This window comes from Hemiscyllium ocellatum, chromosome 1 (assembly GCF_020745735.1).
Source record: "Hemiscyllium ocellatum isolate sHemOce1 chromosome 1, sHemOce1.pat.X.cur, whole genome shotgun sequence".
In the NCBI taxonomy this organism is placed as follows: Eukaryota; Metazoa; Chordata; class Chondrichthyes; order Orectolobiformes; family Hemiscylliidae; genus Hemiscyllium; species Hemiscyllium ocellatum.
Window position 1 is genome coordinate 8182178 of NC_083401.1, and position 12508 is coordinate 8194685.

General features: G+C 44.1%; 1 protein-coding gene across 1 annotated transcript in view; it reads right to left on the reverse strand.

Moving 5' to 3' along the window:
* The window catches only part of LOC132820315 (programmed cell death protein 4-like), a 52112-nt gene that overhangs the window by 2759 nt on the left and 36845 nt on the right, over window positions 1-12508 (reverse strand). Inside the window, exons 9-10 of the mRNA XM_060832377.1 lie at window positions 11229-11336; window positions 6362-6501 (exon numbers count right to left, since the gene is read on the reverse strand). Coding sequence (XP_060688360.1) covers window positions 6362-6501; window positions 11229-11336 — 248 coding nt within the window. The remainder of the gene's footprint in view (window positions 1-6361; window positions 6502-11228; window positions 11337-12508) is intronic.

The following is a 12508-nucleotide window of genomic DNA, read 5'->3' on the forward strand; positions in this document are numbered from 1 at the left end:
GGGGGGAGGGGAAGCAGGCCCAAGTTGTGGTCCACATAGGTACTAACGACAGGTAGGAAAATGGAGATTTAAGGCAGAAATTCAGGGAGCCAGGGTGGAAGCTTAGAGCAAGAGCAAACAGAGTTGTTAACTATGGTTTGTTACCCATGCCATGTGCTCGCGAGGCAAGGAATAAGGAGAGAGCAGAGCTGAACAGGGATGGTGCAGGAGGGAGGGTTTCAGATGCCTGGATAATTGGGGCTCATTCTCATTCAATGGCCCATACCATTGAGGTAGTTGGGACCTCTGCAATCAGAATGATCTACATCTGAACCAGGGGGGGGTACCAATATCCTGGGGGTGAAATTTGCTAATGCTATTCAGGAGCATTTAAAACTAATTCAGCAGGGGGACAGAATCTAAATTATAGTTCCAATATCCAGGAAGTTGAATAGTGAGCTCAGAAATAAGGTTCCAAGAGTTCACCGGCAAGCAAGGTGGTTTGAAATATGTCTACTTCAACACCAGGAGCGTTGGTACCTGGTGGTTGAACTTGCAGCATGGGTTGGTATTTGGGACTTTGATGTTGTGGCCATTCCGGAGACATAGATAGAGCAGGAACAGGAATAGTTGTTGCAGGTTCCGAGGTTGAGATGTTTCAGTAAGAACAGGGAAGATGGGAAAAAAAGGGAGAGGTGTGGCATTGTTAGTCAAGGACATTAATACGGTGACAGACAGGACGATTGAGGACTTGTGAAATGGTAGTATGGGCTGAGGTTAGAAACAGGAAAGGAGAAGTGACCCTGTGGGAGTTTTCTCTCGGCCTCCGAATAGTTCCAGAGAAGTAGAGAAAAGGATAGCAAAGTTAATTCTAGATAGGAGCGAGTGTAACAGAGGACTTGTTATGGGGGAATTTAACTTTCCAAATATTGACCGGAAATACTATACTTTAGATGGGTCAGTTTTTGTCCAATGTGTGCAAGATGATTTCCTGACTCAGTATGTAGATAGGCCAACAAGGGGTGAAATCACATTGGATTTGGTACTGGGTAATGAACCTGGTTAGGCGTTAGATTTGGAGGTAGGTGAGCACTTTGGTGGGCGAAAGTAAATACTACAGATGCTGGAGATTAGAGTCGAGGGTGTGGTGCTGGAAAAGCACAGCAGGTCAGGCAGCATGCAAGGAGCAAGAAAATCGATGTTTTGGGCAAAAGCCCTTCATCACGAATGAATGAACTTTGGTAACAGTGACCATAATTCGGTTATGTTTATTTTAGCGATGGAAAAGGATAGGTATATAATGCAGGGCAAGAATTATTGCTGGGGGAAAGGCAACTATGATGCAATTAGGATGCATAGGATGGGGAAGGAAACTGCAGGGGAGGAACATACTTGAAATGTCGAGCTTATTCTAGGAACAGCTCCTGCGTGTCCTTGATAAGGATGTACCTGTCAGGCAGGGAGGAAGCGGTCTAGTGAGGGAGCCATAGTTTACTAAGTAAGTTGAATGCCTTGTCAAGAGGAAGGCGGCAGCTTATGCGAGGATGTGAGATGAAGGCTCATTTTGTGTGCCTGAGAGTTACAAGTTAGCCAGGAAAAACCTAAAAAGAGGGCTAAGAAGAGCCAGGAGGGGATATGAGAAGTCACTGGTAGATAGGATTAAGGAAAACCCTAAAGCTTTCTTTGGTTTATCAAGAATAAAAGAATGACTAGAGAAAGATTAGGGCCAATCAAGGTCAGTACTGCGAAGTGCATATGGAGTCTGAGGAGATAGGGGAAGCACTAAATGAATATTTTCTGTCAGTATTCACTCTGGAAAAAGGCGAGGAGAATATGCGGTACAGGCTACTAGACTAGACAGGATTGAGGTTCACAAGGAGATGTTAGCAATTCTGGGAAGTGTAAAACAGGTATGTCCCCTGGGCCAGAATGAGATTTATCCTAGGATTCTCTGGAAAGCTTGGGGAAGTTTGGGGGAAGTGGGGGGAGAGAAAGACAGATTGCAGAGCCTTTGGCTTTGATCTTTATGTCATTATTGTTGACAGGAATAGTGCCAGAAGACTGGAGGATAGCAAATGTTGTCCCCTTGTTTAAGTGGAGGAGACAACTCGAGTAATTACAGACCGGTGAGCCTTACTTCATTTGTGGGTAAAGTGTTGGAAAAGATTATAAGAGATAGGATTTATAATCATCTAGAAAGGAATACGTTGATCAGGGATGGTCAACATGGTTTTGTGAAGGGTAGGTTGTGCCTCTCAAACCTTATCGAGTTCTTTGAGATGATAACCAAACAGGTAGATGAGGGTAAAGTGATTGATATGGCGTATATGGATTTCAGTAAGGTGTTTAATAAGGTCCCCCACAATAGGCTATTACACAAAATACAGCAGCAAGGGATTGGGGGTGATATGGCAGCTTGGATGAGAAATTGGCTAACTGGAAGACGACAGAGGGTGGCGATGATGGGAAATGCTCATCCTGGTGTACCACAGGAATCTGTTTTGGGGCCACTGCTGTTTGTCATTTTTATAAATGACCTGGATGAGGATGTAGAAGGATGGGTTAGTAAATTTGCAGAAAACACGAAGATCAGTAGAGTTGTCAATAGTGCTGAAGGATGTTGCAGAATACAGAGGGACATAGATAAGCTGCAGAGCTGGGCTGAGAGTTGGCAAATTGAGTTTAAATGGGGAAAAGTGTGAGGTGATTCACTTTGGAAGGAATAACAGGAGTAAAGAGTGCTGGGCTAATGGTAAGATTCTTGGTAACATAGATGAGCCGAGAGATCTCTGTATCCACGTACATAGATCCCTGAAGGCTGCCACCCAGGTTGATAGGGTTGTTAAGGCGGCACATGGTGTGTTAGGTTTTATTAGTAGAGGGATTGGGTTTTGGAGCCGAGAGGTCATGCTGCAGCTGTACAAAACTCTGGTGCGGCCGCACTTGGGAGTATTGCGTACAGGCCTACCGCATTAAAGGAAGGACTTGGAAGGTTTGGAAAGGGTTCACAGAAGATTTACTCAGATGTTACCTGGTATGGAGGGAAGGTCTTAAAGCTGTTTTTTATTAGAAGGAGGTTGAGATGTGACTTAATTGAGACATACAAGATGATCAGAGGGTTAGATAGGGTGGACAGTGAGAGCCTTTTTCCTCAGATGATGATGGCTAGCATGAAGGAACATAGCTTTACATTGAGGGGTGAAAAAACACACACACACACACACACACACACACACACACACACACGTTAACGCCTCCCTCCTCACTATCCAGGGCTCAAATATACCTTCCAAGTGAAGCAGCAACTATTTCACAAAATCTAGTCAACTGCATTCACTGCTCACAATGTCGTCTCCTCTACGTTGGGGAAGCCGGAACATAGATTGGGTGGCCACTTCACACAACATCTGTGTTCTGCCCATAAAAAGACCCCAAGCTTCCAGTTGCCTGCCATGTCAACACCCCACTCTGTTCCCTGGCCAACATTTCTCTCTCAGCACAGGTGGACCTGGGTGTCCCAGAAGGAATAGACAAGGGAGGGGTGGGGAACATAGATCTGGTGGTGGCAAATAGCTGGAGGGGACAGGAAAGGCAAGTAATAAGTTTCTGAATGTGGATGCTGGGGGGATGGTCGGTGAGGACAAATAGCACCTTATCACTGTTGAAGGAGGGAAGACGGAGGGGTGAGGGCAGATGTTCATGAGGTGGGTCAGACCTGGCTGAGGGCCTGATCAACCATGGTGCTGTCTTAGCGCATTGTCAGAACAGATGACAGAGACAGTAGATGTGAGAGAATGGAATAGAGTCTTTATGGGAAGTAGGGTGAGAGGATGTATAGTCGAGGTAACTAGGAGTAGGTGGATTTGTAGTGGATATTGGTGGAAATAGAGATGTCAAGGAAAGGGAGAGAGGATCCAGATGGACCAGGTGAAGGTGAGAGTGGGGCAGAAATTGGAAACGAAAATCGATAAACTTTTCCAATTCCAGATGAGAGGGAAGCAGCACCAATGATATCATTGGCATATTTGAAAAACAGTCGTGCATGGAGGCCATAGTTTGACTGGAACAAGGAACGTTCCACGTACCCCACAATAAAACAGGCATCACTGGGACTCATGCAGGCTCCCCTTTGACCAGAAGAAAGTGAGAGGAGAGAGAGGTTCAGCCAGGCAGAGGAGGGTGGTGGTGGTGGTGGTGGTGGAGGGGATGATTTCAGTCTCTTTTCCAGCTTCCATTTAGTAACAAAAGCACACACCTGGTACAATGGCCAAAACCGCTCCCTTACAATACTGACACCAAAGTCCCTGTACCTAACACCTCTGTAGGTTAAAACCACTTGTGACTTTGATCTTTCAACCTCAACGGCAGGCAGCTTGTTGTCAGAGTTATGATGCTCTTGCTTAAATGTACTCTTTTTTAAGTAAGTCTCTGTACCCTGAAAAGATTAATTCCTTGATTTTATCTAACCTGTGCAAGTTTGCCTGTGGCTCAGGTATTAATCCAAAGATTATTATCTTGGAGATTCCACTTTTTAATTTAGCTCCCACTCAAAATCTTTCAGCAGGACCTTTCTAACTCTTTAGATGTCATTAGTACTAATGAGGATGTGACAACTGGATCTGTCCCTACCCACTCCAAGTTGCTCTCCAGGCCTGAGGTGTCTGTAAGTAGGCAGGCTATAGAGGGAGGATCCTGCTCATGGCTGTACAGAACAGTGTCTATTCCCCCAAATTATACTCTACCCTATCCAATCCTACACACTCAGCATCTTTAACACTCACTTAAATACAGTACATTAAATAAAGTCATTGCCTCATTTAAGCTGCTCCAACAATGTAGCAATCTCCCAATTCTGCACTGCACACAATGTTCTGATTCTAAGAATGCTATAGTTTGAAATAAGCTGAACGTAGAGAATCAGAGATGCACAGCATGGAAACAGACCCTTTGGTTCAACTTGTCCACGCAGACCAGATATTCCAACCCAATCTAGTCCCACCTGCCAGCACCCAGCCCATATCCCTCCAAACCCTTCCTATTCACATACCCATCCAGGTGCCTCTTAAAATGTTGCAATTGTATCAGCCTCCACCACTTCCTCTGGCAGCTCATTCCACACACACACCACCCTCTGCATGAAAAAGTTCCTCCTTAGGGTCTCTTTTGTATCTCTTCCCCCTCACCCTCAACCGATGCCCTCCAGTTCTGGACTCCCCCCACCTTAGGGAAAAGACCTGGTCTATTTACCCTATCTTTCTCCTCATGATTTTCTCAACCTCTGTAAGGTCACCTCTCAGCCTCCGACGTTCCAGGGAAAACTGCCCCAGCCTGTTCAACCTCTCCCCGTAACTCAAATCCTCCCACCCTGGCAACATCCTTGTAAATCTTTTCTGAACCCTTTCAAGTTTCACAACATCTTTCCATTAGCAATATTCCAACAGTGGTCTAACCAGTGTCCTGTACAGCCGCAACATGACCTCCCAACTCCTGTACTCAATACTCTGACCAATAAAGGAAAGCATATCAAACGCCGCCTTCATTATCCTATCAACCTGCGACTCCACTTTCAAGGAGCTATGAACCTGTCAAAGTCTCTTTGATGAAGGGCTTATGCTCGAAACATCGAATTCTCTATTCCTGAGATGCTGCCTAACCTGCTGTGCTTTGACCAGCAACACATTTGCAGCTGTGATCTCCAGCATCTGCAGACCTCATTTTTTACTCAAAGTCTCTTTGTTCAGCAACACTCCCTAGGACCTTACCATTAAGTGTATAAGTCCTGCTAAGATTTGCTTTTCCAAAATGCACCACCTCGCATTTATCTGAATTAAACTCCATCTGCCACTTCTCAGCGCATTGGCCCATCTGGTCAAGATCCTGTTGTAGTCTGAGGTAACCCTCTTCACTGTCCACTGCACCTCCAATTTTGGTGTCATCTGTAAACCTACTAATTATACCTCTTAACCTCACACCCAAATCATTTATATAAATGGAGAAAAGTAGAGGACCCAGCATCGATCCTTGTGGCACTCCACTGGTCACAGGCCTCCAGTCTGATAAACAACCCTCCACCACCACCCTCTGTCTTCTACCTTTGAGCCAGTTCTGTATCCAAATGGCTAGTTCTCCCTGTATTCCATGAGATCTAACCTTGCTAATCAGCCTCCCATGGGGAACCCTGTCGAATGCCTTTCCGAAGTCCATATAGGTCACATCTACTTCTCGGTCTTCAATCCTCTCTAGTTCTTTTGAGTTAATCTCTCAGAACCTGTGTTATTTTTAAACCATTTGTGCAACATAGGCATTGCTGGCTGGCCAACACTCATTATCTGTCCCTAGTTGCACCTGAGAAACTCCTTAGGATAAGATCAGATGTACTTACCGTGAGGGACAGCTATCACGGAGCTGCTTAGTTATAACAGCTTCCTGAACACACAGGTCTAAGAATTTCTCCAGTATCATGTGGACAAGCGGCACATCCAGGTTTATATCTGGTAACTCATCAAATACTCGCTGGAAACCCTACAAGCAAGCAAAGAAAGTTGCACTAGTTCCCGGCCCATTACAGCTTCCAGCATTTTACCCATTACTGATGTTCGGTCAACAGTAGTTTTTGTTTTCTCCTCTTACTTTCTTCAACAGTGCGGTTATTTTTGTCACTGATCTTTAGGGAAGTGAGTAAAGCCGCTGTGAGTACTGTTAACGTTAACATGAAGAAACCCAATAACATTTCAAAAAGAGATAATTATTGAATGCATCTGTTGTTTAATAGAAATAAAACCGATCCACTTAATCAAGGAAAAGTGCAAGGACATTCCTAGTAACCACAGGACAGTTATAATCAGTTGTGGACAAGGTTTTAGAAACAGTCAGGAAAAAAAAGTAAACAACCTGTTGGAGAGGTTTGAATTAATTAAAGATGTATAAAAGGATTTTGTTTTACTGACCAAATTGAATTTTTGAACTCGAGGGGCTAAATGGTGGGAATGCAGCTGTAGATTTGAATTTAAGAAATGTTTTGACAAATTATTCATGGAATAGGAGGATGTGTGATAGCTAGAATAAAAAAAATAAATAGGCTTGGGGCAGGGAACAGTGATCATGGTGCATAGTTGTTTTCCACACTGGATTTGTGGTTTAATCAAAGAGATAGTGCCAGCACAATGATTTGGATATTGGGATAGAGTAAAATTTCAAAACTTCAAACATTAGACTTGGAGGAATGGCAGACACCATGGATTGTACTGATCAAGCCCGACATGACATCGCAGAAAAATGGCAGCTCAAATTCATTCCACATAGAAGTGAGTGGTGGCGCATTTTGGCAGAAAGGGAGACATTGTGGTGCAAGTATGTCGAGACTTCTTGGGGATTGTGTGCAAAGACCTTTGAAGATGACAAGTCACTTTGAGTAGCCAGTCAAGTGCTTTGAAACTTGAGCTTTGTGAAGAGGCATTGAGAACAAAATGGTAGAATTCAGGCAATCTTCAGGAAATCTCAGCTTAGACCACAACCACTATATTTAATAGCAGTTATTAGTACAGAACTGAAATATTGATGAAGATTTTCATTTTACATCAACCAGGAGAAGCAACAGAAAGCCAAATTTCAAATGGTCATATCAATTTATACAACAAGAGACTGGACAAAGAGTTGCCACAGAGAAAGTAAACTCAGGCTCCTGAGCTCCCTGGTAATTCCAAAAACATTCATGGCTCAAATTCCTTTCCTTTGCAGATAACTGGTCGCTACATATAAATCCTGGTCAATTCCCTCCAGCAAGGCCAAGTTTCTTCCAATCTAACCCCTCAATGTTATACATCTCAATCATGTCCCCTCTCAATCCCCTCTGTTCAAAGGAGAACAATCCCAATCTATCCAATCTCTGCTCATAACTGAAACTCTCCAGCCCAGGCAACATCCTGGTAAATCTCCTCTGCACACATTCCAAAGCAAAGCAATCACATCCCACATGTAATGTGGATTCCAGAACTGCACACAGTATTCCAGCTGTGGCTGAACCAATATTTCATACAATTCTAGCATCACCTCTCTACTCTCAAACTGTATACCTCAGTTGTGTTGTCCAATTACAGAAATACATAATAGAAAATGTTTTTGGTTTTGTAATTGAGGACTGGTTGAATATGGTCTGTAGTCTCCTATTATGAATGATGGAAATTGCTATTTGATTTTATCAGCCAAATGTTGAGACATATGGCATATATACATCCTGGTAACACACAGTCATACCAACATTGTTCAGTAGTATAAGTGATAAATATCTTTCTGGACTGAGGGCAGCATCTTGTTCAAGGAAGATACTGTAGAGTACCATCAGGAAATAAGACAGTAACTATGCTGATCAATCATTGGTTACTGTGCATCACACCAAATTGCAAAAGGAACAAAGGCTGTCTTTTGACCTTGCAAGAGAACACAGATTACCTCAAGTCACCCTAGAAATATAAAATACTGTATCTCAAAACCTGGAACTGGTTAATGAACCTACTTCAAGCTGCTCCAGGAAACTGAGGTGTCCATGACGATGACAGGTTTACAAAAGGAAGACAAAGAGCAGTTCTGACTAACTAACAATCCCAGGACAAGGAGACCCAAGTTTAAGGATTGGCAAAAAATTTGGGGAAGAAATGGAGGAAAAACTATTTTATGCAGCTAGTAGCAATGACCAAAAACACTGAGCGAGTGGTGGAAAATTAGATTAGATTAGATTAGATTTACAGTGTGGAAACAGGCCCTTCGGCCCAACAAGTCCACACCGACCCGCCGAAGCGCAACCCACCCATACCCCTACATTTACCCCTTACCTAACACTACGGGCAATTTAGCTTGGCCAATTCACCTGACCCGCACATCTTTGTGACTGTGGGAGGAAACCGGAGCACCCGGAGGAAACCCATGCAGACACTGGGAGAACATGCAAACTCCACACAGTCAGTCGCCTGAGTCGGGAATTGAACCCGGGTCTACAGGCGCTGTGAGGCAGCAGTGCTAACCACTGTGCCACCGTGCCGCCCATAAAAGTCGAAGATAAATGATTTCAAAAGGAAATTTAGTGAACACAAGAGAATAAACTTGCAGGACAACTGACTGGATTGCACTATAACCACATGGACTGAATGGGTCATATGAGTCAATACACTCACTACAGGAGGTGGAATCCTTACTTTACATTACGGAAGCAAACAAGTTATATGCACACACACTCCTAAAGCAAATCAGGTACAACTGGGGAATTGATTCTGTGCTACTGGGAGGTTAAGGAAAGACTTTGAAAAGTGTTGAGTTGAAAAAACAACCTCACCTCCGTGCTCAGTACGACTGCAATCAGCCAAGTTTTCTGCCACCAATTCTGGTTTTGCCAGGGCTACTCAATGCCACACTCAGTCAAATGCAGCCTTAATACCAAGGGCAGTCACTATCACCTCACCTCTGACGTCCAGCTCTTTTGGCCCATGTTTGAATTTTTCGTTAAATTAATTTTTACTCATTTTGTGGGATGTGGGATTCAGTGGCTAGCCAGTTTTGTTGCCTGTCCATAGTTATAGTCACTGAGCTGTACAGCACGGAAACAGACCCTTCACTCCAACACGTCCATGCCAACCAGATATCCAAAACTAATCCACTCATTTTCCAGTACTTGTCCCACACCCCTCTAACCCTTTCCTATTCATATACCCATTACAATGCTTATTAAATGTAATTGTACCAGCCTCCACCACTTCCTTTGGTAGCTCATTCCATGCACACATCACCTCCGCATGAAAAAGTTACCCTTTAAGATCCTTTTAAATCTTTCCCCACTCTCACCTTAAACCTATGTTCTCTACTTTTGGACCCTGCTACCCTGGGGAGAAGATCTTGGCTGTTCACCCTGTCTTATGTATGCCCCTCATGGTTTAAAACTTCTAGAAGATCACCCTTCACTCTCTCTATTGTTCTCAGGAAAGAAGCCCCAGTCTGTTCAGCCTCTCCCTATAGTTCAAACTCTCCAACTCTGGCAACATCCTTGTAAATCTTATCTGAACCCTTTCAAGTTTCACAACACCGTTCCAAAGCAGGGAGACTAGAATTCAATGCAGTATTCCAAAAATGCCCCAACCAATGTCCTGTACAGCTGCAACACAACCTCCCAACTCCTATACTCAATGAACTGACCAATAAAGGCAAGCATGCCAAACGCCTTCTTCGCTATCCTATCTACCACTGACTCCACTTTCAAGGGACTATGAACCTGCACTCCAAGACCTCTGTTCAGCAACACTCCAGAACTTTACAATTAAGGTAAGCCAAGTTGTCCATGAGAAGGTGGTGATGAGCTGCCTTCTTGAACAGTGCAATCCACCTGCTGTAGGCTTATCCACAATAACCTTAGGGAGGGAATTCCAGGATTTTGACCCAGTGACAGTGAATGAACAGTGACATATTTCCAAGTCAGGATGATGAGTGGCTTGGAGGGGAACTTAAAGGTGCTGGTTTGATTAAATGACTGGATTAAATTACTTACAGTGTGGAAACAGGCCCTTCGGCCCAACAAGTCCACACCTACTCTCCGGAGAGCAACTCACCCAGACACATTCCCCTACATTTACCCCTTTCACCTAACACTATGGGCAATTTAGCCTGGCTAATTCATCTAACCTGCACATTTTGTTGGTGCTAGTGTTACCATGTACTGTTTCTCTTGTGCTTCTCGATGTAAGTGGTTGTGGGTTTGGAAGGTGCTGTCTGAGGACCTTTGGTGAATTTTTGCAGGGCATCTTGCAGATGGTACACACAGTGTCGGTGGTGGTAGGAGTGGATGTTTGTGGATGTAGTGCCAATCAAGTGGGCTACTTTGTTCTGTATAACATCAAGTTTCTTGAATGTTGTATAGCTGCATCCATTAGGCAAGTGGGAAGTATTCCATTACACCCCTGACTTGTGCCTTGCAAATGGTGGACAGGCTGTAATGAGGTCAAGAGCCAATATTTTTCTCAGTGGCTGGATACAGAAAAAGTGCAGTGATGAGAACCAATTATTATCAACCTCTTTGCATTGTATCTGAATACTTACACTCACTCACTGACAGTAGTCAGTGGAAGCCCAGTCAATATCCCTTCCCAAGATCAGTGAACTGCATACACACACTGTGGCATTAGTCAAGGTCAGGTCACTTGATACAAGCTTCAACTAACTGGCCAGACGGGGAGATGCAGGGAGCATGGAAAGGCCAGGTTTGTAATTACCCTGTTCATCTGGTCCAGTGTGACGAGCCCACTCTCCCACAGCATTTTCAGCAGCTTTACCATCTTCGCCGCCGTGTTTCCAGTTGACTCCAGCACCATGATAACAGCCTGAGGGGGCGGGAGAAAAACATTTACATTTGTACAGCTCCTTTCACATCCTGAAGAGCGCCACATGTAATTAAATGATTTTAGAAGTGTAGGCATTGCTATAATGTGGATCAGCACAGAGCAGACAACTGCTTCAACCTGCATTGTTCAGCTGTTTCCTTTTAGAGTGGCAATTGTGGAATTGCTGATCCCAGCTACTCAGAAGAAGAATTCTTTGATCAGCTGCCTATAGTTCATGGGATCTCAAACATATGAGGTCTCAAGTGAATGTCCTAAGGCTCATGTCCAAAGGTGAGCTTAACAATTAAGGCAAGCTAAAGGGTTGTTAAAGCAAATCTCTTGGTGCTCTGTAAGACCTTAAGAAACAGGAGTAGGTCTTTCAGCTCAAGCCTGCTCAACGGTTCAATAGGAAGATGGCTGATCCAACCTTTTCCCTGTACACCTGCTGATTTAGGATCTCTCTCAGCCTTGAGTACACACAAAGACTCTGCCCCACAGCTCTGTGGCAACGAATTCTCGGTTCCAAAGAAGATCACAACTACCAGAAGAAATTTCTCATCTCAGTCTTAAATTGGTGCCACTTTATTCTGAGACTACGCCCTCTGATCCTACATTCTACAAGTCTTTTTCATTGATTCAGGGGATGTGGCCAGCATTTATTGCCTGTTTCCTGTTGCTCTCGAGAGACAAAATGAAAGAGGGTGGGGTGAGCTGTTTACTTGAACCGCTGCAGTCCACATGCTGAGAGTTGATCTACAATGCTGTTCGGGAGGAAATTCCACCTTTCTGAACCAGTAATGCTGAAGGAACATTTCCAAGTTTCCAATGAGGGGCAACATCATCTCAGCATTTACCCTGTTAAATCCCTTAAGAATCCTACATATTTCAATGAGATACCTCTCATTCTTCTAAACTCCAATAAGTACAGTCCCAATCTGTTTAGCCTTTGCTCCATCACAGGGATCAGCCGAGTGAACATTTGCTGAACTGTCTCAATGAAATAATATCTTTCTCTAAATAAGGGGACCCAAACTGCTCGCAGTACTCCAAATGTGATCTCACCAGCACCTTGTACACTCTTACACTCCAACCCTCATGAAGCAAGGGCCAACATCCCACTCTGCTTCCTGATTACCTGTTGCACCTTGCACTAGGTTTCTGTGCTGTATGCT